This window comes from Sturnus vulgaris, chromosome 13 (genome assembly GCF_052056855.1).
Source record: "Sturnus vulgaris isolate bStuVul1 chromosome 13, bStuVul1.hap1, whole genome shotgun sequence".
NCBI classification, from domain to species: Eukaryota; Metazoa; Chordata; class Aves; order Passeriformes; family Sturnidae; genus Sturnus; species Sturnus vulgaris.
This window is the reverse complement of record NC_142255.1, coordinates 6,453,139-6,481,039: the sequence shown is the minus strand read 5'-3', so window position 1 is coordinate 6,481,039 and position 27,901 is coordinate 6,453,139. Positions and strand designations below refer to the sequence as shown.

General features: G+C 39.2%; 1 protein-coding gene across 2 annotated transcripts in view; it reads right to left on the bottom strand.

Moving 5' to 3' along the window:
• Nucleotides 1–2,165: 2,165 nt before the first annotated feature.
• Nucleotides 2,166–27,901, bottom strand: part of THSD4 (thrombospondin type 1 domain containing 4) — a 237,679-nt gene continuing 211,943 nt past the window's right edge. For both annotated transcript variants that reach the window (XM_014873971.2, XM_014873977.2), the window contains 9 exons: nucleotides 27,169–27,265; nucleotides 26,040–26,282; nucleotides 23,735–23,864; nucleotides 22,298–22,502; nucleotides 21,835–22,008; nucleotides 13,209–13,382; nucleotides 10,933–11,112; nucleotides 8,901–9,045; nucleotides 2,166–8,042 (listed from right to left, as the gene is read on the bottom strand). In XM_014873971.2, the coding sequence (XP_014729457.2) occupies nucleotides 7,900–8,042; nucleotides 8,901–9,045; nucleotides 10,933–11,112; nucleotides 13,209–13,382; nucleotides 21,835–22,008; nucleotides 22,298–22,502; nucleotides 23,735–23,864; nucleotides 26,040–26,282; nucleotides 27,169–27,265 (1,491 nt within the window). In that variant the 3' untranslated portion in view covers nucleotides 2,166–7,899. The remainder of the gene's footprint in view (nucleotides 8,043–8,900; nucleotides 9,046–10,932; nucleotides 11,113–13,208; nucleotides 13,383–21,834; nucleotides 22,009–22,297; nucleotides 22,503–23,734; nucleotides 23,865–26,039; nucleotides 26,283–27,168; nucleotides 27,266–27,901) is intronic.

Sequence of the window (27,901 nt, the reverse complement as noted above, 5' to 3'; positions counted from 1 at the left end):
CCTTTATCCTTGCAAGACTCTCTTATTGATCACTATCCTCCTCATGATCAAAATAATTAAATCCAAAAACTTAACACATGGAGTGTTAAATTCATGTCCAGGCTTTACCTTCTAGAGTATACAAATGTAATTAATTTAAAAATCGCTCATAGTGGATAGAGACAAATATATTTATTTTAATTTCCCTTTTTTCAGTCTCCTTTCAGATCTCCCACAATATTTTCTAGGTGACACATGATTAAAGTATAGATCTTGTCAATGCTACTGAGAGGGAAATAAATGTTGGTAAAAAAAACCAAACAAACGGTGCTGGAAGTATTACCTGTAATTAAATATTCAGTTTGATTTTTTGCAATTCTTCCGTTTACATTTGATCATTACATTTGCATTCCAAGTGCAGCATTTTATAATGTAACCCTTCTTTCTCTATTTAATTTCATTTTATTGATTTCAGATTACATTTGCAGTCCAGAGTTTCACTTTCTAATCTTGCCCTTAAAGTGCTTGCATAAAACATGGAGATTGAATATGTATTAATATTTTACATATTACATTATTTACATATTAAATATGTATTCATATTTACATATTACACATTAGCAAGAATAAGGAAGTTCAGATCTGATCCATTATCCACATGTCTTCAACACACATATGATCTGCTGCACTTGTTCTTATTAAAGAAGTATTTTGTGCTCTGCATCAAAGACCCACAGGTTGAAATTACCAACCCGGTACAACAACATAACTTACCATTTCACATCAAGAAAAGATAGGGTAAAAAACAAAAAGGAGGTGAAAGGGAACCCACTTATTACAGTTTAGTGTAACAAACCGTGATGTTTTCCAGAAAAACAGTAGCTCCCACACTGGACACATTTTAAATGAAAAGAACTATATGTCAAACTGTTACAGCAAGAACATGATTAAAAATGGACACTGTGTTTTAACTGTTATAATGTGAAGAATTTCTCCCCCTTTTTTTTGGAGGCAATTGTTCAAATAAACACTTTTTCCCAAGGTTATCTGCTAACAATCATAAAAAGTGTTGGTAGAACATTTGCACATTTTCTCTTGTTCTCTTTTACTACGTTGTTGTAAAAATAGCATAAAGATTTAGTGCTGCAACAGGCTCCCAATACTTTACATTTTTAAGTCAATATATATAAAAAATCTGACTGCCTCATGCATTTATATAGCCAAGAGCACCACTAGCCAATCTCTAGGTTGACACCAGAAAAAATGACTACATTTTATTCTTCATGCTCAGCCAAAGTTCAGTGCTGAGCAAGTCGCTTCGGTTACAAGCAAAAATAATTTTTTATTCCGTATTTACCTTAGAGGCTCACTCTTTGCAGGCATCACAGGAAGCAGGGACCCTGAAACCAGCACGATCTGGTGATGTGGAATCCTTCTCAGGCTTGAGGGCTAAATCACCACAGGCAAGTACTGCAGCTGCTACACGGCTCCTAATTTTACACTGAAGTTTTATTTTAAACATAAAGAACTGCTGGGGGAAGAGCAAGGCATTTATTGTTGTATAATTTTATAATTTTAAAGGTTAATACCTCAAGTTCTACTTTAAAAACCAAAATAAACCAAAAAGCAACCGACCGACCAACCAACCAACCAAAAAGCAACAAACAAACCAACCAAGACAACCCAAGCAACCCAACCCCCCCCCGATTATTAAACACTTAAAATCTTTGTGTCCCCAGAGAGGGACACAGGCGCTGCTTCCCCACACGCGGTGCCCCTGAGCAGCGGAATGCGGGCCGGGCCAGCCCTGCCTTCATTGATCTGCTCCCGAACGAGAGGCATGGGGAGGATACAGCGATGACACCGTGAGACACGGCGGGGACACATGAGGGACACATGAGGGACACAGCGGGGACACATGAGGGACACATGAGGGACACATGAGGGACACGGCGGGGACACATGAGGGACACAGGAGGGACACATGAGGGACACGGCGGCTCTGGCCCGTCTCGCCCCGTCCCGTCCCCTCAGAGCCCTGCGGGAGGGCGCCCCCTGGCGGCGAGCCCTGGCAGCGCCGCTGCCCAGGAACGGCTGAGGCGCGGGGAGCTGCGACAGCGACAGTGACAGGGAATGGTCACGGAACTCAAGTGCAGATCCAACCAAAAAACCCCAAACGTGTCACATAAATTCATACCGAGTTACTTTATTTTTCACAATAATAAAAAATAAATTAGTCATAAACAAAAATAGTTAACATTTTTTCATCAAAGAGAAAATGTATACAATATGAAAATGATGCTGTACAGTTCTGGTTCAGGTACATTGCCACGGATATATATTCCTGAACGAGTCAGAAAGCAATCTGCCTATACTCTCCCCCTTTAATTCACTCAAAGAACTGGCTAATCAGAAAGTTTAGAAAATTGTATTATGGACTTACAGTATGACATATATACAAAAATATATATGTAATACTTGTGCTATAAAATTCCCTAAAAAGATGGGTTAGTATAATGAAAAAGCTGGACAAAATTTGAATGGTATATGTAAATAAATACATATTAGGTCCCTTTTAATAAAAAAATCTGCCTATTCTAAATATTTGAAATATTTTGGTGCAGTGGCTTGTTCCATAGACAGCTCAGAATTACATATTTCCCATAGACATCTTGTATTTACAAATAACAACAAAATAAGTTATAATAAAGTATATCCTTCTGCCAAAATCAATTATGAGGGTCAAGTAGACAATTTTATACATATTAAAAAAAAAGTTAGGGTTTCTTTTGTCTCCTATCCTTCCTGATCCTCTCTGTAGATCCTGAGTGACTATGATGGGACTTCACAAGCTCGTATGTACCCAACCCCCGCCAAGGCCACCGGTCACAAGAACCCAACATTGAAAAACAGCACTGAAAAACAGCACTGAAAAACAGGTCAGCAGCAATGACTTGCTGAAAGGTCAATGATTCATCAGAATTAAGCTCCCCTCTTCTCCAAGTATGGTGGTACTTATCTGTATCCAATTACAGTACATGGGGATATAGAAAACTGGGGACTCTCACTCCTTTGAACTTCTGGTTAGAAAAATCTGAGAAGCAAAGAACCAAATTCAGGTCTACTATGAATTCTCTTAAATGGAATTTTCTCCCTTTCCCCTGGTCTGAATTTTGCCCACAGTGAAACATTATTATGATTACAAGTTTGCTTTAAAATATATTGAAAATGTTTAGTGGGTGATTTTTCATTTCTGATGTAGAAATAATTATTTTACTCTGTTTTCTAAACAATGCCTAATTTAATCTCCCACAAACATTCTGTAAGTTTAGAAATAAATGAAGTTTACTTTCATGTTCAAAATGTAATGTTTTCTGTTCCAATTATAGGCATGCACATGAATTACCTGCCCAATACACAGAAGAGCTCCTAAGAAGTCAGAGACACTAAGCCTCAAGAAAACCAGGTGAACACATGGCTTTTCCTTTGTCAGGACTATAACTCTTTCTGTTCAGTAGATGTTACATAAGAGAATAAAGGGCCACTACAGACTTCCATAGCTGTGCAACCACAGGTTCACTGCACAGGAATTCAGTATGTCCTTTATTACTATGCATTTAAAACTAGCCAACACAGATATGCACAGACAAAAATCCAGGGGCGGGCAAAAACACAGCTCTCTTAACAACAGCAGGGCTTACTTCTAACAGAGATTCTTACAAACCAAAGGCCAGTTCAGGATTTTCAGTAATTCTCACAAAGTCTTATGTTGTCATCCAAAGGAAAAGGGGTTGAAAGATAAGAAGGAGAGGAGAAGCCTTAATGTTGGTGTAAAAAGGTCAGGATGAGGACGGGAAAAAGCAAAGCCCTAAAAGGCACATTTTACTACTTACACTGGCACACGTTACAAAGAGAGGAGGCAAAGCCTCCTGTATGAGCCCTGTGTGAGCCACAGGCTGTGTGAGCACCTCCCTCAGTGATGACCACCGGCACTTCCTAGGACCATAGACTATATGACTGATACAAGACTGCACCATATTGCCATAAAACTGGGATCTAAGCAATAACATCAAATAAACACTGCTTTATTCATACACAAAGTTCTCCATTTGCTGAAGCACTGGGAAAAAGCAGGAGAAGTTTATGTGTGTGTTGAGGAAGCCCGCAGTTCCCAGTGCAGGGGGTCAGGGCTGGCCATCCAGCAGGGCTGGGTTTCAGGGCTGGCAGGCTGCAGCACACGCAGCTCTCCTGGGCTGCACTGCCCAGCACTGCCCGGCCTCCAACAAGCCCCTTCCCTACTCAGGGCCCTGGGGGCTGAAGGTCACAGACAGCAAAGCAAACACTGTCTCACTGCTGGCCAAGTCAGACACATTCACAGGGTCATTCCCACACGAGCAACCCTCATGCTTCCACACCATGGGAGAGGAAGGGAGGACTCCATGAATTGAGTCTCTTAAATCTGGCGTGCATTTAGTGTCCACAAGGAATTCTACCTACACATGCTTCAAGATGACATTGCACAGGAGCTAGCAGACCCTGACAGGCCCTTGGTAAGTTAATAAAACAACTGCACCAGGAATCCTCCATTCCAAAAGCAAAGTGCTTTGAGACACAGAGACTGCTCTAAATGAAGCTGATTTTGGCCAGCTGCACATCTGTAAGACATGGAAGTTGTATGCAGATTTTACCCCATAAGCAGCTGGATTCTTTCAATAAAGTATCTAACTTACTCTGGTCTTCCCGGATTGCATAAGGCATCTTCAAGGCCAGGAAGCATTTTTTTCCACTGTTCTGCACGTTTTTGACTGATGTTAAAATGTCAGAAAAAAGAAATGAAAACATTAAAAATCTGAAGTCTACATAATTGATATTTGTAATTGATAATATGCATAATTTCTTACTTATACTGGTTTCTTACCTGCTCTAAGTCTTCTACATTCATTAAGGCCACCTTTGACTTAGAGAAAATAAAGTCAGATCCTCTGCAGGCATCATCCTAAGCTGGGGCACTGCTCCATTAGAACAAACACTTGCTACAGGCACAGTTTCAAAATCATGCTTTGTGAGATGGTGAAATCTTAGCACAGCACTTGTGCAGACAATACTGGTGTATCAAAGTTCTGATGAAAAGGGCTCATTAGTTCATTTTGCAGGAACAAGTATTTTAATAATGCTGACACATGAGAAGAGATGATAAATTACTAGGTTCAGCAGTACTCTGGCACTTTCCTTACCATTAGATATTTAATTAGATAAAACTGTATTTTTTTGTTTTACCTGGTACATCTGAAAAATGTCTCTTTACAAAAAAGGAAAGTACAATTTGTATAACCATAGCTCACTGCATTCAATTCACAAAGTTGTATATATTAGATGTAATACAGGGTTATACTGCTATGTGTATGCATATATTCTTTGACAGCTGTCACAAACACTGTTTACTTTAGTGGCAGCTTAACAGAGCCTACAAGATGATCATCTTTGTAAAATGAACTAATGGCCATACATTCCCGAGCAAAAGAACAGATTTTATAAAACAGGACGATCTGTCTATGTGCTAAGTCACTGATGGTCTCACAGCCAAAGCATGTAAGAAGAATTTGTTCTATGACTGCAAACCAGATTCCCTCTGTATCTCATTCACCTCGGGGTTTTCAGGAAGCCTTTTTATGGAACAGGTTATTTCCCTCAAGCTCACAGGAAACATTTCCTTAGGACAAAAGAGACAACAGCAAAAATTATATAATGTATGTCAAGATTTGCTGCAATGAGATACACAGATGAAAATCTGTATTCAGAAGTACTTGATTCCAGAGCTGTTTACACTGCACTTTATCCATATCATTCTTTGGTCAAGGATCTAGGGAATACAATATGATAACAAATCCATAAGTTATCTTCATGGATAAATCTTTGTAATACAAGGGAACAGGAGGACTGTCAAAGATTAATGAACTTGAATTAGAAGATTCCTAATTAAGAGTTTCTGTTTCTAACAACTTTATGTCTATTATTTACAGTGAAAAAGCCCAAATCAAAGTGTACAGAAACAGCCAACAACATTTTTGGCGGATATACAACAATTTATAATCACAAAGAGTACCTCCAAATTTTGGGGGAAACACTTCTTCATTTCATGTAGCCAAACAGTAGTAGTTCATCATGTCCAAAATATACTTTTCAAGAATGACCAAATCAAAACATTCAGAAGTTAATCTCAATGCAAGGCAGCTTTTAGACTACAGGAATTCCACGTTCCTGTGGCTCCCAGCACACAAACTGATGTGACTGGTTTCACAACCAGCGACCTTCACTCCTACACTCCACCTCCCAGTGTTCCTGTCCACCAAAGCAGTAAGAAGAAAAGGATGCACAACAAGGCTCCAACATGGCTCTGCATCAGTGGCAGGATACCTTAACCACACCTCTGGGAGTGACTGAATATAGATTATTACAGGTGTTTTACAACTCGGACATAAGGCACCTTAGGAACAGATGCATAGATGGGCATCACTAATTTACAAGCAATATGCTGTAATAAACAGCTGAATAAGCAGAGGTGTTAATTTTTTCCCCTCAGCCTTATTTACACACTTGAAAGACCTCTCAAATAAAGGCTAGAGAACATGCAGATAATGCAAAACCTCATCTGCACTGCATAGTATACTATTTGCTTTTAGCAAGTCTCAAGGCTGAGTACAGTAATTACAGAAATGAAAAATCACCATTTAAATTCAGCTCTAAGTCTGCAGCCATTCTTGAGTAATAGAAAAGGAGTGGTATGAATAGATCTGTGCAATGAAACATTGAGCAAAAAAAAGACAAATATGTTGTACTAATTGATCAAAACCTGAAGAATGTCAATAGCTAAGATCCTCTTTTTACAGATCCTCAGCTACTAGACTCATACTGCTGCTTGATACCAAGGTATAAGGCACACAGGCCACTGTCCTTTGGTGGTTGTTTCAGAAACTGGTGACATATCCAGACTAGGTCTGAACAAAGTACTTTGGTTTGGCACTTGTTAAACAATAGTGCAGAGACAAGAATTAGGCAAGATCCCAGTTCTGAAATAAGTCCCCGACAGAAGAGAGACCTCACCAATGGAAAAAAATCACTTTTTATACCAGCAAAGGCTCTCCACCTTTTTGGTTAACCTCACTGACAGCTGCAGCTGTTAAAGACTTAAAGAGCCAGACACTAGTGTCACTCTGGTAGGAAACGTATTTTAAAATCCATACAAAATTATAAAAGTGTATTTTCACAAGTTTATGAATTAAATATAAAGGCACCTTCTGGCAGTCAAGTGTGTATATATTTGATGCCTAATGACAGGACATCAGTTAAAAGGACAACCAAAAGAACTTAACAGTGACTCTGATTTATTATGAATGGACTGAAGTAGTTAAAAATATAGAGTGCTAGGAAACTGATGATAAATGCTTTTCAAGGGTCCAGTTCTTTGGGAAGTCATTTTTCTCATGCACGTTTCATTGATTTAGTCCTCTAACTTAAGGCAGTCCAAAATACCAAGTAAAAGTCAGCACTCAGAAAATAATGGAGCAGCTGCATCCATACTGGTCAATTATCTCCAGTAATTGCCTGCAATTGATTTTAGTTTTCATTAATTTCACAATCTCAAGGCCACTATATTCCTTAAATAATTATCAGATGAGCAGGTGCAAATAATAGTATCATTAAAAATGAATGCTTTAAAAAATCATGATTTTACAACAAACATCTTAAAAGAGATAACTGCACAATAACTGTAACTGAAAGGGTGTGAGATTTAACCATAGTCTTGATGCACTCAGCAACACAAGCCCCATCTCTAAGAAGCTACAACTGCTGCAGTCAAAGCAGCACTGCTGAAGCTCCATGTGAAGAATGCCATTGCTGCTCTGAGCAGAGCAGGCTTTGTTATCTGTGCCCCAGGAAGCCTGGCTGTCTGTTGGCCACTCGGGTACACGAGGCACAGCAGGCTGTTTTGTAATAGGTGTACACACAGAGCCGGGCCTGAACCACCACGTTGCAGTTGTAGTATTTGTCCTTGCAGTTCTCATCTGTGGAGAGAAGGGAAGAGAGAAGAAACTAAAGAAAACAGTACTAGAGCAATAAAAAACCAATTCCCTTCCTTTTACCATGTAAAACCATTAGACCTGTATTTAAGCATTCATTGTCAAGTCAAAACAGGTTATCTAAGGAACTAAGGTATATTATTTAGGATTTCATGTAAAGATACATAAAGCATGGAAGAAATGCAGCTATCCCCATTTCCTCAGGTTTTTAATATTGTTATCTTAAAGTATGTTGAATAATTCTCAACTGAAAGTTGTTGGAGACCATTCAGAGTTAAAACTGTCTCTAAATTCTTGCATCTTTCTCTTCTTAGCCATTCTCATTACTATAAAAATCAAATCTGTATGAGATGAATTGCTAATTCCAGTGCTAATTCCCTGTATTTACTGTATACAAAAGGAAACTGCTTCATTGCACTTAATACCTTGGTTTAATTTTGTTGGTTCTTATAGAACCTGCTTCCAAATACATATATATAATATATATATATAATGATACTCTTTTGTTTGTTTGTTTTAAATACTCTTAAATACTCTTCCAAGAGAAACCTTGGAGAATACAAGGAGGCTGCAGAAAAACACGCTGTATGTGCCATTTTCACACAAGCAGATCTCTCACATTCTCAGCAATTTCAAAGAATAAGCTGGTTTCTTACACATTACAAGGAAAACATTTTTATTGGAAACCTAGTTTTAAAGCACAGAAAAGAGCTGTATTTTATGTAAAAATAAAACTCTGAACTCGATAAAGAAAATGTACTATTAAAGTCTCTGCAAGACTATAAAATAATTTCTCCACTAGATGGAGTTCCATAGTTAAAACAGACGTTTCCTCTGCCTTACCTATTTCAGGGACACAATCCTGTGTATTACACAGTTCCTTCTCTTCAGGTTTGAGCTGTGGGTCACACTGAGTACTGGCTGCCATGTCATCCGACAGACATCTCACCTCCCGAACCCGAAATCCTCCTTCGCAGGACTTGGAACACTGAAATGATTAAGCTGAAGTTCATGAAGACCATCGGAGATGAGTAATTACAGGAAGTAAACAGGGGAACCTTGATGCCAGACCCAGGTATCACTGCAGCCTTTTATCAACTTCCCCCTACTGGTTTTCATTTTCTACCTCTGAAGCCCTTACTATACAGGTAAAAATTTGTTAAAGATTCCCAAACATTTCTGGCCACAGGAGCAAAAACTGTACAAATAAACAGTGGATGCTGTGCAACTGAAATCAAGCTAGAACAGTTCCCTTTCTGAATTCAATATTTAACATCTGCTTCTTTAATTAGTCTAGTTGTTCTCTGCTCATTTAAATGTATCTCCCAAATCTACTCTTTCCACAGTGTTGCCATATCCTGCTTTAAGAACTTAACTGCACTGAGCTTTATTACTTGACTGCCCTGGCATCCACTGTTCCTTTTGCCATTTATATATAAGCAGGAGTAATTTTAATTACCATTTTTTTCTAGCACTCAATTATTTTTACTTCTTACAGCACAGTGATTTTACTAAGCACTATGTTTCTTTGAATTTCTCAAGGAAATATTTCTGTGCTCCTTCAGGGTCTGTTATGAAGCCAGAGACTTTTGTACTTGCTTGTTATGGTACTTTTAAAGCCAATTATTACACATTTCTGCCCATACTGAAGCAAATCCCCATTGGCCAAAGATTTTGCCTGAGTGAGGTCTTTGAGATTTGGCTCACTGTCCAGTTTGACCTAATGCTCAAAAACTTAATTAAATCTGGATCATTTACGATTAAAACCTTAATAGCCCAAAACTAGAAAGAATGTTTTCTTTCTGGCTTTCTTGGCATAATTATTTATTTTCCTAACATTACATAAACAACTTATCATGATCATAAAATCATATATTGTAAAAAAACTAATTTTATGTCTCAATATTGTATTTTTAAACTGCTTTTTCATCTTTAAGTACAACCTTTACCCACATTTGAAAGGGCAGTCATGTGCAACAGGAACAGAACATGGGCTTTTCTAGAGTTACTCCTGCTACATGCCTGTATAGAATTCTGTAATTATTCCACATCCAGCCATAAGGACTTCAGGTCTGCAGAGATCTAAAGCATTTAGAATGGAACCAAGACTCACATCAAACTTCACACAAATCATTCTGAGGTGCATCCACATTGCAGAGCTGCCATTGGCAATCTGACCTACAGCTCAACAAAGGGGCCAAGTTACTGCATTCGATATGATGTCATCTCATTCTAAGATGACAATGGACTTTCTGATCCTCATTTAGGACAGAAATGTTGAATTTTTTTTTGGTAGAAAAACAAGAAAGTATGTCAGATATAGGAAATTATAGAAAGATAGATGAAACCAAAGTGTTTTGTGGCACAGTGGTAAATGTAGCTGCTCCACTTCCAGGGGAAACTGAAGATAAATGAAGCTGTACAATACATTTTCTCTCAGTGAAGTTCTAAGTATTACAGTGAAGAGTTTACAGTAAAATATTATGGTAAAACTGCCTCTAAAAATGAATACATCCCTCATTTTTTATTAAATGATCCTTAATTTTAATTAAATTAGAGATCTGAAAGGAACTTCTAACTGTACCACACTGTCTCACTGTAAGGGCCAAATCAACTTTAAAAAACAGGAAAATTCTAGGAAGAAGACATCAATGCTAGAAAGACAACTGTGCAGTGTCTCTTTCTGGTCAAGATACTTCCTGAAGTTTCTATGTTCCACCAGGCAAAGAGTATGCTTCATTTTTATTATCATTCCTGTGCAAAATTAAATCAATTTCAGGATGGGTGGCTGTATGCAAATGGTGATCTCTTTCAATATAAACAGAAAAAGATGTATCAAACAAAGTACAGATACAGGAAAACATGATAGACTTACTGTGCTCCATTCTGTATGAAACCACTTAGATCCACATGGTTTGAGGTAGCAGGATTGCTGGCTGGGAGGTTTTTCCAAATATGAACATTCATAGGGGTTCAAAACATCAAAATTACCTTCAGTTTTCCTAACACAAATGACTTCTCTCTGTTGAGTTCCACTACCACATTCAGTAGAGCACTGTATCAGAGAACAAAAACAGAGGGGAAATCTGTTACTCTTCTCATGTCCTTCGACTTGCTCACAACGTTTCTCCACATCACATGGTACCACAGACTCAAAACATATTTCTAATTATCTTCATGAAGAAGACATATGACTCTAAGTGTACTTCTGGAAAAATCACAAAGTGTAGTTTTACTTGTAGCTACAAAAAGAAACTGGCATTTATTTTTCTAATCAAAAGAGAAGCATAACTCACTTTCTCCAGAAACAGTTTCTTGCTGAAGCAGGATTGTATGTGCTGCACTGAACTTGGGAGGGTTATAAGGTTAGAACACAGTTTTGCAGCTTTACAAAGCCTCACATTCTGTACTGTTTTTAGAAAATGCCTTGATCTGCCAAGGTATTATTTTCATGCTTGCAAGTATCTATGTGATGTAGTGTTGGTTCCAGTTCTGAAAAGCAAATTTGACTCACTTGGATTCCTACTGCCCATTTAAAGGTTAAGTACACACACAATACTGTTTCTGGCACTTGTAAAAAGGTTTTTAGAAGATGATTACAGCAACATATTGGTTTCTATGCTGCATAAAGGACTATGCTTTTCAGAAGGTTTTTTCCAGCCTAAACCAATGAAATGTTCTTAACACTGGGGATTTTCTTTATATTTTTGGTAGAATTTACAATCCCTTTACCAGATTACCACAAAACTCTTTGAGCTAAATGAAAAACCTTAAGATAAATGCACCCAAATAAATTCTAGAGGAAGTACAATAACTGCACATTCTTTAACACAAAGTGTCTCTTTTAATGGTTCCTCCTAAAGGCACCATCTGAACACCCCACTTCAGCTCTGGCAGAGGAAGGGCAGCCCTCAGTGCTCCCCCCTGCTCTGCCCTACCAACTGCTCTCGTGTTGCTGGTAAAAGCCACACAGACCAGCCAGGACTTGGCCTGTAGAACTGATGCTGTCAGACACAGCTTTCAGATCAGTAAACACTTTGTACCCTTGTGTGCATCAAACAATTCAATTCCATGCTAAGAAAGAAGGTGAATTAAAAGAACGGTCAGGATGCTCTGACTGAACACCTCTCCAGTGCAGCAAAAATGGGCACAGAGTTCCTATTCACTGTCTAGAGGAGTCTGAGTAACAAGGCCTGGATTTCATCTGTTATTAGAACTGCAGATAAAGATTTTTTAAATCTGAATTTGTTATTATTGTTATACATATTCTTATACACAATAATTATTACTTACACTTGAAAGCATTACCATAGTAGTAGCCCTGTAATCTCCCCCTCAGCTGTACGAGTTTAATTTCCAGCTCCTTATCTCCTGGAAGGACTGTGGGATCTGCAGTGCAGTGAGTTAACAGCACAGCTCCACCAAGTGCTGGCACCAGCAGCCCCAAAGGCTCTCCAGGCTATGCCAGAGCCTACACAAAGGGACATAAATGCCTGCCATGAGTTAACAGCTTCTGAAATGCTTTTGTGCCTGACAGCAGGAATGTTCATTGGTAACAAGAAGGGCTTTTAGAGGTGGATGAAGGGAAGAATTTATTTTGAGGAAAGAGTATCAGTATAGAGGCCACTAACCAAAATTTGTTCTTTTGCCTATTGCAATGACTTTCAGTACAATAATTCCAAAGCTACCTTTTGGATTTAGCCATTGCTTTTTGCCTTCTTTATCTTTTGGAAATTTCATGTACATACGTATGTATGGGTATCTATCTCCCTGCATTTATGCGTGATCACAAATGCTCTACTTCAAGAATTGCAGATCCATTGCTTTGGTGTCTACCTAAACATGCTGAGCAGCATTCTGTCACCATTCTTTTCATAAATACTGGGTCAATAGGTGAAAAATAAAAAATGAAGATGGAGAGAAGGACAAGAAGTACAGTTTTGGTTTTTTTCATCAAAGTAAAAAAATCCAGCAGATGCTGAAAAGTATTGAACATCAACTCAGTAAAATACAGGAAAAAAATACCACAATACTCTGGAGAGATGAAGAAATACCTTATGGCACACATCTTCATTGCATCAAAACACAAGCTTATAAGTAAAATACCAGTAGAAAAGCAACAAGATATGTTAGGTTTGGTGCCTGCCTTACCTGTGTCCAGCTCCCAGCAAACCAGTCCACCTTGCCAGCGCAGGGCCCGTTATTGCAGGCCGTGCTCTCCGCGGGTCGGTTGTTGCCGCAGCCCTCCAGGGGCAAGCTGCTGACGTGGTTGGTCATGCACAGCACGGAGCGCGTGCGGACGCCGTCCCCGCACTCTGCCGAGCACTGCGAGCGAGAGACACAACACGGTCACCGGGGAGCGCCACACTGCACCAGGGAAGGACAACTCACTGTCCTGGGACTTAGTTCATTCACACAAATCATTTTTACTTCTACTTCAGCTGCAGCAAATTGTCTTACAACTTCATACTTCTGAAAACACTACAAGTAGTACCTGTCTGTACAGTCAAAAATGAAAGGATTAGCTAAGAAAGAAATCTTTTGGTTTATAGCTTTTTGTTAGCTTTCTTACTTTTCTTTTCTTCTTCCTGTCCATAAATTCTTCTTCTTTCATTATATTCATATTTTTCACACTAATTAATAGCTCTGAGAACGGGTAATTTCAAGAAAAGGCTTTTCAGACAGCAGTCCTATTGCAGCCTTTGTTTTGCTCTCCGAGTTTCTCCTCCAAGTATTCACAAGCTGTCAGCCAGGTAGATCTTACACTGGCTGAAAGGACAAGGTTAGGAAGAGTCTGAAGGCTGTGACACTGGGAGTAAAGGGACTGTACAGCACATCCTGGAACTTTTCCATGTAACAAACTGACAGAGTCTGACAGCACAGTAAAGCAGAAAAAACAGAAATTCTTTTGACAGGTAATTTTAAAAGATTCAGGTAAATCCTCAGTAAATAACTGCAACTACCACGAGTTATTGCCCAGCCTGTTTCAACTCTAAATTTAAATTAGTTTTAGAAGAGGTGGCCATAGAAGCTGATGTCCATTCAGTGTTGCCTCTTAATGATATGACTTTCCAGTAACTAATGTTCACCATTCTCAAAGTTACACTGCTAAATTCTGAAAGTTATTACTAGATGGTGATATGCAGATTCTTATGTCACCTATTCAGAGACAGTATGCCTGTCATTCACCAATCACAAGATAAATTCCATTTATGCCCTTAGTTTGCTCTCTCATCTACTGAAGCAGGGAAGTCTCTGCTATTTCACTGTCTTAAGCAGCATCAAACTACTGACTTTTAAAAAACAGAAACATGCCAAGGAAATAAAGTATCGTGTTTAATTGTTCCTTTGTTGCTTAATTATTTCTTGATATTCCCTTTTGTTTTCTGTTAAAATGGATTTGGCATTCTGTGTCCAGATCATTAACATAAAAGAAAAACCTATGTGCAGCTTACTGAAAGATAGGTATATAATGGAATCCAAACAAAGCAATTATATTGCACATGCAAAGAAACCCACAAATAAGTATGTAATATATGACATTAAAAGATGCATTTGATTTCTATTTCAGATTTTACTTTTAACATACAATGTAATTAGGAGAAACTGTATTACTTCCACAATGTGCACCACATTCCTTGTGAATGAATATAACTCTGCATTAGAACATTTTACAAATTTTATTAACTAAGAACGAGTCAAAAAACTGGTAATGAAACACAAAGTTGACCATTAACTTGATTTAGCTGCCATTGGTAACAGTGTCAGGGTTCACTTCCAATAGTGCAGCTGCAAAGCAGCAGATGCCATGACAACACCACTATTAACAACAAGACCAACCAATACAGGCACTCATCTTCTCCAGAGAGATCAGTGACTGAAAAAGCAATTGATTGCAAACTGCTCTTCACTCACTTGCATGGAGGAACACTGGTTACTTGTGTGAAACATGTACTCATGTTACACTTATTTCACAGATGCAGAACAGAAAACCATTTTTCCTATCAGCAAGCTGATTTCACACAATATGTTCAAATGGAATAGCAAAGCTTTACTGAAATGGAATACCTAGAAAACTAAAGAAGTGATTCAACTCTTTAGAAGCAATTTTTCTAACAAAGTATAATTTTTGAAAAGCTAGAAATTCAGGTTTCCTCCTCCATCTGGCAGGATCAAGTAATTAAGCATCTCTTAAATGATGCCTAGAAGTAACATAATGAACCTTTTCTGTCAGTGGTGCACAACAAAATTTTCCATGTTCAAGCAGGTATGAAAAATAGATTTATCTCCTCAGCAAACCCATTTCATGGCCTTTTCAAGGTAAAGTGGCAAAATCTTGAAAATACAAGAATAATGTACATTGTGCTAATAGTGAACATTTTCCTGTTCATATAAACTATAACTAAACTGCACTCATTTCAGACAGGCCACTCCCAGGTGAGTGAGCCCCACGCTGTGGCTCCCACTCCAACCTACTGTGTGGAAATCAATTCTGTTCCCATTCCAAGGGTGTTCAATTACATTAAGCAGAGAGAACTTATGCATATACTCTACAAATTCTTTTCTTATTGCTAACTAATTTTCATTTGACAATCTAGTTTGTTTTTCTGCTTTGCAAACCAGAGCTGGGAAAAAATTTAGTCTGTAAAGTCATCCAGAAAATCCCCTTAGTCTTATGTTTTAAATGATTATGTTAGGAACTAGGCTTGCAAATCAAGTAACAGAGGAAATACCAAATGGGAAGGTATAGGGTTGTTCCACTCTCTGCTGCAAGATTTTACTACAGATTAACTATCCTCTAAGGATTTACAAAGCAAACTTAAACCTGAATGTTTCTCATTATGTATTTGTCTTTTCATGTTTTTATCTCCTTTTCAGCAAAAATCTTCTCTGTGAAAATCATGGATTTTTAATGCCCAGGGCAGGGAGTAGGGAGTTGGATAATGAATCCTCTCCCCTTCGTTTTCACAACTGACACACCCATTACTTTCAATTTGGTGCCATTGATTTGTTGCATTAATACACAGTAACTGCCATAACCTAACATTGTGAAACATGAGGAACTTTCACAAGCTGCAACTTTATTCTGGTCCTATTATTAAAGATATTTTGTTTCACAGTCTTGTTTTAATTGGCACAGATTCCTCAGAAACCTCTGTCTGTGTTTTAAGGAGTCTGCCATTTTTCCTCTTCCTGAGGTCCTTTCCTCATGAGTTCAATTTCAGAAGCTTTCCATACCCATTAAAAACTAAAAATAAAATTCCTCATTCAGAGCTCAGATAGTTGTCGGAAAACAACTGAGCAGCAGTCCAGGAAAATAAGGCAAGTTCCTGCAAACTTGGAAAACTGTAAGTGGAAGCCTGAATTTTTGTCACAGCTACAAGACAAGAGTACAGCAAAAAAATCCCTTTTAGCAGTATCAGTTTCCCTTCACTAACGTGCCAGCCCTACTCATTACCCTCAAACGGGGCAGCAGACCACAGGAAAGTGGCAGCAGGAATTCTCTTGGGCCTCCAGAGAGCTTTCACATGGGTCTCAGCATCACTGCTAGCCTTAATTAAATTTTTAAATTACAACCAATTGAGTTTGAGTGAAACTACCCCCATTTGTGCAAGATTTCTGTCTACCACACTTTTAACCTTCATCACCTTAATTACTTCCCACAAGATAGTAAAGACTTTTATCAGTCATACTCCTGATATTCCTGCAAAAGAAAAGAAAAATCTATGTCTCAAATACATTTATAAAACTCCTCAGCATTATTTGACCTACTCTGAGAAAATCCATTTCAGAAGGGATTTTAGACAGATTATGTAACCTTTGTTTATCCAATCATACACTCAGAATTTTATTTCAGATGATCTTCTGCCACAGCTCCAAGACTGGGGCAGATTTGCAAAGGACATAAACTCACTGAGAGCTGCCTTGATTTCTTAAAAAAGAAAAAAAAATTAAAAGGGAGTGTAGGAAGAAATACCTTTTTGACTGTCAAACCATTTTCTGATACCTAGATTTAAACTGTTTCCCTGTAGAGTGCAGCTATGCATAGAGCAGGTGCTGGATGAGCCCAGCAGTTCCATGGCATCCTTCCAAGGTCACAGCACCAATGGCCTCTGGAGTCATCAGCTGCAGGGAAGAGCTCTTCACTGCTCTGGCTCACACTGTGGCCCCCTGCCAGCACTGCCCAGGGCCCGAGGGCACCAGCACATGGAAGGGGCCCTGCCCAGCCTCACCTGGCCCCAGGCACACCCTGCCCGTGGCCCTGCCCCATCACTCCCTGCCCAGGCTTCCTCAGACAGGTGCCTTTTCCCAGCCACAGCCTGCACTTCCATGATCCCTCCCCCTTGGACTCACTCTGCAGCCTGATCCTGTCCTGCCTCATTCCCACAGGCCTGCCCAGGGTCACTGGGCTGTGTCTGACTGGCTTCTGTCCCTGCATGGACTTCTGAGCTTCATCCTGCACCTGCCTCGTCACTGCCATCTTGCCTGACAGCCTGGACCCCGTTTGCTCCCTGCCTGCCACCCTCCCTGCAGCACTGGGCCAGGTAAAGCCAGGCAGGCTTTAGGGGCTGAACTGAGGCAAAGAGCAGGTCTAGAGATGGAAACACAAATCTCTGCAGACCTTGGCCACCCTTCTATCAAACCCTCCTGGCTGTGTGTTTCATGGTGAATTATGAAGTGAGCTACATATTTATACATAAAGAATGCAAACCTTATGTTTCCATATGAATCTCACATGAAATCAATGAAAAAGGGTGTTTTATCTTGTTTTCATTTTATACTAAAACAAATAAACACTCATAATAAAAAATAATGAACTCTTGCACAAGCGTAATGTTGATTTTTATTTTTTTCCCCAAGATTCAAGAGATTTTAAGTGAAGTATCCAGATTTAAGTAAAAAGAAGTGAAAGAAGAGTGTAAGCTACAATATTAATTTGTGGTTCCACATCTGACTGGTCAACAAACCCACTTGAACCTTTTAGGCAATATTTAGAATTGACAGGAATAATGCATTGCTTTTTATGGAGTTCTCCTTCTACTACAGTTCTCTTGCAGATGATTATTACAGAAGCATTGCTGTTACTTCTAACGAAGAGTGAAATCCAGAGCATGTGTTGGGTTTGTTTTGATTATGTTCCCTGATGTGCAGCATTTTTTCTTTCTTCCCAAGTTTTTATTTTGGCCGCAGAATCTCATTAACATCTAAGAATTGTTTGTATTTTGGCTTCTTTTCTAAGTAGGCTCTAAACATAAAATGAGAAATAAATGAACAGAGGAGATGGCAATGAGGAATAAACAAAAATGCAGGAGGGAAATGCTCCAGTTAGCTGGAAGGAAACATTGGTGAGTCTCCCATTGCTGTAAATCAGGAGATTGCAGTTTCCTGCTCCTGACCCACAGGAGAAATAAACTTTCCAGCAATTAGAGCTGTCAAAGAATCAGTCATGTGAAATGTTCACAAGAATCTCATCTGCTCCCATCAATCCCATTTTGTTGCTAAGTTCAGTAAGGTTCACCAGATTTACTCCACTGATTAATGGACACTGCTTGGTGGAACTCTGCTTTAATGCAGTATGACATCGTTAGAGAATTATGAGACAGGAAGCAATCTTTCTACAAATGCACATAAAAATATCACAAAAGTTTGTCCAGACTCTCTATAGGCAGAAGAGGTTAAAGATCATATAGAAGTGAAAGCCATGAAACTTACGTTAATTGTCTTATTTATGCTCAAGATAGAACAATAAATGCAAAGACAGGCACAAAGTAAGACCAACCAGTCTCACTTTGCTACTACAGACTTTTAACCTGTAATCTCTTCCATTGAAATGAGCAAAAATTTCTGCTTCTCTCAAGACTGAGCCAGGGGGATACCAATAGATGGTGTTTAGATCTACTCCCCATATAAGGAACAAAAGTATATACTTTTCAGAAAAGAAGTGTTTGTTTCCTAAGAATGAATTGCTTTCCCTTCCTTCCTTTCCAGAGTGCACAAGGTGGCCACACACCTCATAAGCTTTGCAGGTAAACTGTTTGTGGAACATACACTCAATGGACTCTGATACCTGTTTTGATCAAAATACCACAAATCAAGAACTGCACTGTCTTAGGAACATGAAGGGGTTTTAAATTACAAATATAAAAATTCAGTGTGTGCAGAAACCAGCACCAAGGAGGTCGATGCCATGGGGCGAAACAGGTGGCCCATAAAATACATAAATACTTTGTGGGAAAACAAGACTGGAGAACACGGCAAGAAGGCAGCCAAGTGTTATTTACAGGGTAAAGCAACATACAGCCCACCCTGGGAAGGAAACACAACTCCTACACACTAATTTGTATGTGCTATACAGATTTTTTAAGTGCACATATGTAATACTGCTGAAGTCGCTTTCAGGGAAAAGTAACGCTATAATCATCTAGCTCAGAACCACAGAAAGTATTAATTGATCATACAGGGAACTAGCATGATTTCCACATCAATTAAAACTTTGCATGGTCTCAGTAAAATAAGAAAACACAAAATACTTCCATCATTCCTAAATCAGACTACATTCTTTTTTTAGAACAGTGTTAAAGAATACCCACGTCAAATTCTGCACAAATATGTACCACAGTTATCAAATCCTGAAATTGAACATCTGCTGCCAGCAAAGACAACTGTAATTTTTATGTTGCTGTCTTATTTTCTTGCTATTTTGCTGGTTAACCAAAGCTACCTTGTAATGGCCCATGCATCCCCTCAGTCCAGACAGGGAAGTCTGATCTATCCCTTGCTGAAAGAGGAAGTACATGCCTAACCAATCTCTGACAGGCTTCTGGAAATCTCTACTTGCTGCATGTGCAACTGTACACATGAAGTGTTTGCAAAGTGGTTCAGAAAAAGCCTTCTCTTCCAGCTGTAACTAAGTTTGAACTCAACCATTTCAAAGTTTCAGAAGTTATGATAAGTTCTTTTACCTCTTATTTCTAGGCACGGCTGAAATGTCAAAATACAATGGGAAAGACTGTTCTGTGGTATTTCCAGCTGGGACTTGAAGTAGGCATGTAATAAATCTCACAAAGAAGGTCTGTTCTTGTGAGATTTCCACCACAGTTTTGCAGACTCAAGAGGTTTGAACAAGGTTTTTTAAAGCATTTGAACTTTTGGCTGCTTATCTGAACCATTTGTGGCTGCCCATCGCTGATCTATGCTTATTGCTGAAGTGTGGCTTGGCTTAAAGTACTTTTTAAGGAATTGTTTGGGGAAATGACACATGCAAAGCTCATATACCTGGGAATTACTGTTTCCATTCCATGACAGAATTCTTCTTTCAACAGAAACACACTCCTCTACAATGGAAGAGGAATTTCTGCTCCTAGGATGCAATCCTTTCAAGGCACAAGAAGACAGCTAATGGCCAAAGGCCTGACTTTGCAAACCTGTTCACTGCTGTTGTATTTCACTGCCTGCCATGGAATCACTGCCCCCGAGCGTCTCAACATCCGAGTTATGAGGTGTGTGTCAATCTTAGGAGATCCTGCATGTTCCACCTCAAATCAACTTTTTTCCTGAAATAAGCTGTTTCTTACATCCTCTTTGTGAATCAAACTCCAAACCCACTCCTGGCAGAAGTGATGATGAATAATGCCAACTACAGTAGCAAGCATTTGGAAGAAATTAATCTGTGCACTTATATAAACTGAGAAGGTAACAAAATCCATTCTTTACTTTCCAGCCCTAAAAAGTTTGTGGTAAGAAAAAGAACTCCAACATTTTCCACATTACCTGCTTCACTTCTACGTCTCATTTAACACATATAAATAAGCATAATAACATTCTACAGTTAAAACCTTCTGCTCAAAAGCTGCTTTTAATTCTGAATAATGAAGAGAATGGTGCTAGAGTTTACACTGCAGTGTCTGTGCTTTATGTGGTGGAACAGCACTGGGCGATAGCAGCTGGGCCACATGATATATTTGAGGGTAGAATGGATTTAACAGCACTGTACAAAGAACTGAACAATAAGGAAAAAAAAAAGGCAGGGAAAAATAAAAAGCACTGCCATTTCCCTACAGCAAAATCTTTGCCCTTTGCACTAATATCTCTGCTTTATTTATTGGACCAAAATACCATGCTTTTCTTAGCCCATGTTTTTAAGTCTATTAATGAAAGCATATAAATATCACCACTGAACAACTCTGAGCACAATCATGAAACAAGTTAAATCACCACTGGTTTTACTGCTTTCATGCAGAGAATCTGACTCACTGGAAGAAAATTAACCCCAACATCCACTTTCACAAAATACAAGAGCCTGAATCAAGCCTGCCTGAATTTATGAAGTTGTTCCCCTCTTTCCACACCTATGAGATAACTGGTTTATGGATTGAACATAAATCCAGACAACAGGCCTCAAATCTGTATCCCTTAAAAAAACAGTGGGGAAACTTTTAGGAGTCTGAATCTTGAGACTCAGCAGTAAGCAAGGAAGAATAATAAAGCTCAGCACACTCAATATTTTGCGAAGTTCATACTCAGAGCCAATTCTAAGTCTGGACACTTCGCCATGTACCCACAGGCTTGCCCTTTCTAGGCATTTTTGTATCTTAACACAAACTCAAGAAGTCCTTGGGACCATTATTGTTTTGTTTGCTTTTGCCTGTTTAAAAGACTAAGAATAAACATGGAAAATACGATTACTCCTTTTATGGTTGTACAGATGTATATTTTTAAAATTCTGATGCTCTTGTTTTAGAAAGTTTGGCAGGATAAAGATACTGAGAAGCCTTACCCTGTCACTCCAATCTGTAAGGAACCAGCTCTTGGCACAGGGGCCCATGTCGCAGTTCTCGATGTCATTTGGCCGCAGTTTCATGTTACACTCCTCATCATCAACAACGTCCCCGAGGTTGCTGACACACTTCACATCTCGAGTTCTCTGCCCCACTCCACAAGGCACTGAACACTGTGACAAAAGGGAGCTTGTGTCAGGACTCTTTGCAAGGACTGCAGTGGTTTACCAGGGAGCTGGGCCATACAGTTCATTCATTCCTGCTAAGACATCTTTCTGGTTAGGAAGCTGATGGTCACAGTCAAGCAGGAGTTTATTGAACTAAGATTTGCTTATTTCCAAGGCTTTTAATATTCCACTTGTTTTAAACAAAACCAAACGAACTGATTTGATCAGTGATACCTGGAAGAAAATTTGTGTTCTTTCTAAGGTATTCTGCCCCAAATGAATGGATGCTACTTACTGAGGTCCACTCAGTCCTGATCTGCCACTCGCTGCAGATCTTGAGCTGGCAGGTGCTGGTTGTGTCAGGTTTCTCCAGGTGCTGGCAGCGGTACTGCTGCACTGTCAGCGTGCGGTTGGCGTAGATCTGCCGGCACAGGATCTGCCGGTGCTGCATTCCCAGCCCACAGGTTTTGCTGCACTCAGACCACTCCCCTATATCCCAGCTGAAGTGGAAAAAAAAGGATACCTTTGTTCCACAAAGAATTCTCTAACACCGATCTTATCAGAACTGGAATGACATGATTCTGATGCTGGTCCAGAATCCTACAAAACCCCACTTCAGTCTCTGTGTGTGCAACAATCCCTTATGGGGCACCATCACACACTTGTTTACACAGCCTTCCTGCAGAGACTGGGAATAATGAGCATGGATACAGATTGCACTACTCATAGTCTCAAGACACATTACAAATGTTACTTAAGCCTGCAATAGCTGCTTGGTTTGTAAAAGAATCTGTCTATAATATATATTACTGCTCTAATGACACTTCCAAACAGTTTAAGATGTGCTGCATAAAAGTTTTTTGCAGCAAAGGCTCTAAAAAAGACCAATAACACAAAAATCATGAAATGCATCCAGGCATTCATTCTTTTACATTATTAGAAACTTCCCTGGGATAAGGAGTGACCACTTACTGCTCAGAAGAGAACTGAAGAGTACAACCACAAGAGAGATGGAAAACTGGCCTAAAACAAAGTTGCTCTAATGGCAATTGGATTTAACACTTTTCTCTTCTTGGTATAGACCCTGTATGAACTGTCCTTTTGGATGGTTTTTAAATTTTTATTTATATTTTTAATTTTTGAGTGTTTCAACAATTGCAATTCACAGCAAGTGTGATTCAGAAAGAAACCACACCTGAGCTGGTTGTATCAGTGTGCTGGAAACAAGGACCACCACCTCAGAACCAATTCTTGGAGCCAAAGGACTGCTCAATTCAGGAAGAGAGGTGAATGTACAAGGGGGCTATTGTGAGCACTATGTCATCTTTAAATAAGGGAAGTATGGCCACTATAGCAGACTGATCCCATGTGGAGTGACAGAACCTGCAGACCCTCTTCTTTACACAGGCATATGCAGAAGCGTCTCACTTGAAAACAGTGTACCCACAGAGACCACACAGATTGTGTCTGCCTGAACAATCACACACAATTTGAGAAACTGCTACACCTGCTCATTTCCAGGTTCCCTTTTGTCTACTCTGCATGCTATTGCCCCCTGTGAAGGGCAAGAAAGCCACCAACAACTATGGAAAAAAAAATTCACTAGAATTGACAAGACAAGTGCACTATATTTAGAAGTTCAAACGACTTTCCTACTTAGAATAGCCTCTTTAACATGCAAGATCCCAATGATATTGGCTTATTTCACTTGACTTAAATGATAGTATCTTACAAAGCAGGGCATGGGAACAGGTTGCAGGCCTCCTCTTCTGGAATGGGTTTGGTGCTGCTGTCACAGTAACCCTCAGGTACCTCCTCATGAGTGATTCTGTTGACACAGTGGAAAATTGGGTACTGTGATCCTGAAATTAAACAGACAATTAGGTAAAGAATTGCAAAAGACTCCGCAGCAATAACAGCAGCATCCAACACTTTTGCAGAAAGAAAAAACGTAACCCGACAAGAGGAAATACAGGCAAAGGTTTTATTCAAAGTTTCCAAATGTAAGAGCTCACAGGATGCAGTAGCAGTTCCCACACTGCCCAAATTCCAGCAGATCTATTTGCTCAGTTATCTTAAATGGAAATCTAGGAAAAGAGTTCGTGGCAGTTCTCCTGGGAAGCATTATCACTTTGTAAAAAAAAAAAAGCTAAGAGTCTTCTCTCTAAGCCAAAGTTTTACAAACGTGCTTTGAAATCTCACAAGTTTTCATCAAAACTGTTAATTTCGCCTCCCTTTTCCTTAGGTAGCACAAAAATAGCTTATTTTTTTCTTCTTGCAGCTTGGAATTTCCTACGGTTACTTAACTTTGGTGGATCATAAATAAATAATTAAAAACTGTCATCTACATTTCTGCACGAAGAACAAAAGTAGAAGAAAATGGAAAACATAGAGGAAAGAAAAAAGCAGAAAGTGTTCTATACTGAATGATGCAAAATGAAAACAAATCCTTAAGTAGTACAGATTCTTTTCCTGATTTTTCCACTCCCTTCTTTGTCAGCCTATATCACCTAGTGTAGCTTGAAAAGCCTTAGGGCCATCAGAGAGTCACATCTCACACTAAGATCACAAGAATTGTTCATGGAGTCTCAATAGTCTCAGGATCCAGCTCTCCAGATCCAGTTTCTTTCGAATTTAACTTAATCAGAAATTGTACACATTTTTCATACAATGGGAAAACAGACACTTCTGGCAGTTCTGTTGCTAAATTCCATGGAGTAAATAGGAGGCTGAAATTATTTTTTTTTTAATTTTAATTTTTTTTCTTAAGTCGTACAGTTTTGCTATCTTCATTTTTAGTCAGATTTCATTAACACCTCTGCCAAGAGTGACCAGATCTCTGCAGAAAGGACAAGAACTATGTGCCATTGTTGATAAAGGCCATGGCACACACAACCAAAATTTCTATGATGGACAGGAAGAATACATTTACCTTGATGTGTTCCTACTGTTGCACCATAAATTACTTGATTTGGATACTAAAATTCACCTTGAATATGGGAATTCAGTCACTCATTAGTTGATACAGACTGATTGCTGCTAGCCAATAATCAGACACAATTATGGATTCTGCCTCTATGATTTGTAATAAAAGCACAGTGTGCTTAAATGCCAACTAAAATGTTTTTCTCCACAAAAGGGCTGACTTAAAGAGGTCTGAATTTTACTGGCTGTATTTTAGCTCTAGTAGTTTTGCAGTAATTTCTCCAAAGAGAATTTTTTTCTTTTTTTTTTTTTTGGCCTTGGACCAAATTCACAAAGTGTTCTCTCCAACTAATTAAGAAGCAAATGTTCTACATATATATGTAGAACTAGTGACAGTCAGCTGAGCTCCCACACTGGTGCATGTTTATTTTAAATCTCTAAAGTTTTAAGGGTATGGTAGTGGGTGGCTATGCATAGTACAAAAGATTTCACTTTTACCATCACAAAAACTTATTCTTCCAAGTAATTGCTTGTGTTCTGCATTATTGAATCTGTGGTCACTGTGAATGTCTGGCAGCAAAGTTTAACCTTTGCAGAATATGCAAGCAGTATGCATCACTTCCCAAAAGTTCACCAGGCCCTTTCCATCCCTTCTCCTTCCCACTTCTTCCCTGTTAAACCTCAGATTTCTGAAGTCACATCAGTGCTGCTCCAGCAACATCCAATGAGACAAAGATATGTCTGATGAAATGCCTGTGAAACCTTCCTGTGAGGATGAGAAAACTGTTGACAAAGACACAAAAAGCACGGTGGGTGTATCTGACAAAGCTGGAGAGGCAAAAGGGAATGATAAAGAAAGCCAAAGAATGCTGAGGAAAGCAGCTGTGTATCAAGGGTATGGGAGAGAGCAGCTTGCCATAAATGCTGAAATATTTCATTTCAGAGGCAAATGTCATATGTTTCGTTATAATTTCCATGCTTTCTATTTCTGATTTTGCTGTTTCTACTGATTTAAATATAAGCACAGGTAATAGCAGTGACATGACTTTTGGTCATAAGAGAACAGAGAGCAGCAGGTCTAACAATGGTTTGTGGATACACAAAGCACTTACCCTTCCCACATGTCGTAGTGCACTCAGTTTTTCCAACCTGTTTCCAGTTGTATTCTCGGTTTTGTCTTGGTGGTTGCATAGCAGGCACCTGGTTTTCTGGCTGATGAGAAGGAAATCTTCCTGGCTGAATAACTGGAAAAGTTCCAGCTGACTGTCCAGTGAGAATGTCTGTCTCTCTATGCAAATCCTCATCCTCATGACTTGTACTTTCTGGCATTCCTAACTGACCATTAAATGGCTCCCCTGATGATGGACAATAATAGAAAAGTAAAATAATGAGCCTCACGTGAAAATATTAGTCCATGTTATGATTCTCTAATAATTAGAACTGGAGAATCACTAAACTTGGAAGCAGCTTTAATCTGCTATGTAGAGACTGCCTAATAGTGACCTGCAAAGACTGTGTTGTTTTAAACTTAGATAACCAAGCCTTAGCCAGCAAGTACATTAAAAACTAAAACCTGAAGAATTTCTAAAGACAATGTAGAGTTAACGCACCCAGTGTCAAAATTTCCCAAAACATTTTTGTTTTGTTCCATGCTCTGCATTCTGTGCCTCTCCATGTCACAGCACAGCTGCTCCTCATTATGAACATACCAAACACTCAGAGATTTGTCAAGCAAGTCACGAACATGAAACGAGGACCAAATTCACTTGCAAAGTTTCTCCTGTCCTTTAGAACTTCCTAGGAGTACACACATCACATACCCACAGCTCAGGCAGGAGCTGCTCAGATTCTTGCTTGGGAAGAGAACACTGCTCAGTTTGATCCTCTCCAGTTCCAAGAGGAAAGGGGAACTGGGGAGGGTTGTTTTAAATTATCTCAAAAAGAAAAAGACTCTGAAAAGAAAGATCATGTTCTGTTTCATTTCTGAGATATGGTTACAACACTCCTACTCAAAGTAGTAATCTTCCCAGCTAAAGCATAACAAACCCTGCCAGTTTTAATTCACTCAAGTTTTACCAAATCTATGCTGAGCTCTCATTCAACATGTAAGGTGAAATTCTGGGCCTGATGTGGGCCTCTCCATCAATGGCAGCATTTACACCGAATTCATTGGTATGAATTTCTCCATTAGATTATTAAGTAACAAAATATATTTGATAAAAGGAAATGGTGGCATTTTACCTGGCCTCCTGTGAGCAAGCAACTGAGGACTAATGACATTGTCTCCTGGAATTATATATTCATAATGTATACCCGGGTTAGGCTGCTGATGTATCATCTAAAAAGAAAACCAGCCATACATTGAGTTCTTCCACTTGTTATGTTACTAATATTTAAATATCAACTTGAACTAATCAACTACATAATGTTATTTATTACTGGTTGGGATAGAAGCAATGGTTAATGACTACCTCCAAAAAATGCAAAAATAAGAAAATACAAGTTACTGTTTGCAAAGAAGAAAATACAAGTTCCTATGTTTGCAAATTGAGCTAGCTTCTGATGGCAGAGAAACTGTTTGTCTAAATCTTCTTTGAAAAACCCAAGACTGCCATGCCTGGGGCCAAGGTGTGCCTGTGGGCTGTGGCAGCTACAGCCTCCCCCCTCAGCAAGGGGAGCAGCAGAGGCTCACACCAGGCCTCAGCAGCACAAGAGATGGTCCTAAGGTCATCAAAACAGTCTCAGACAGCAGGAAGTTGACAGATGCCTAAGGAAACAACAGCAAAGAGGAAAAAAAGCAGAAAAAACCAAAATACCACAACCCCCAACCCTACACATGCAGCCTTGTGCATTTTTAAAGGTTCCCCAGTGGCTCGAGGAGAGACCTGCAGACAGCACACACGTGTCACTGCACCCATTGCAAAGCCAGCTGCTCCTTCCTGCACCCTGCAGCTCCCTCAGCACCCACGGAGCC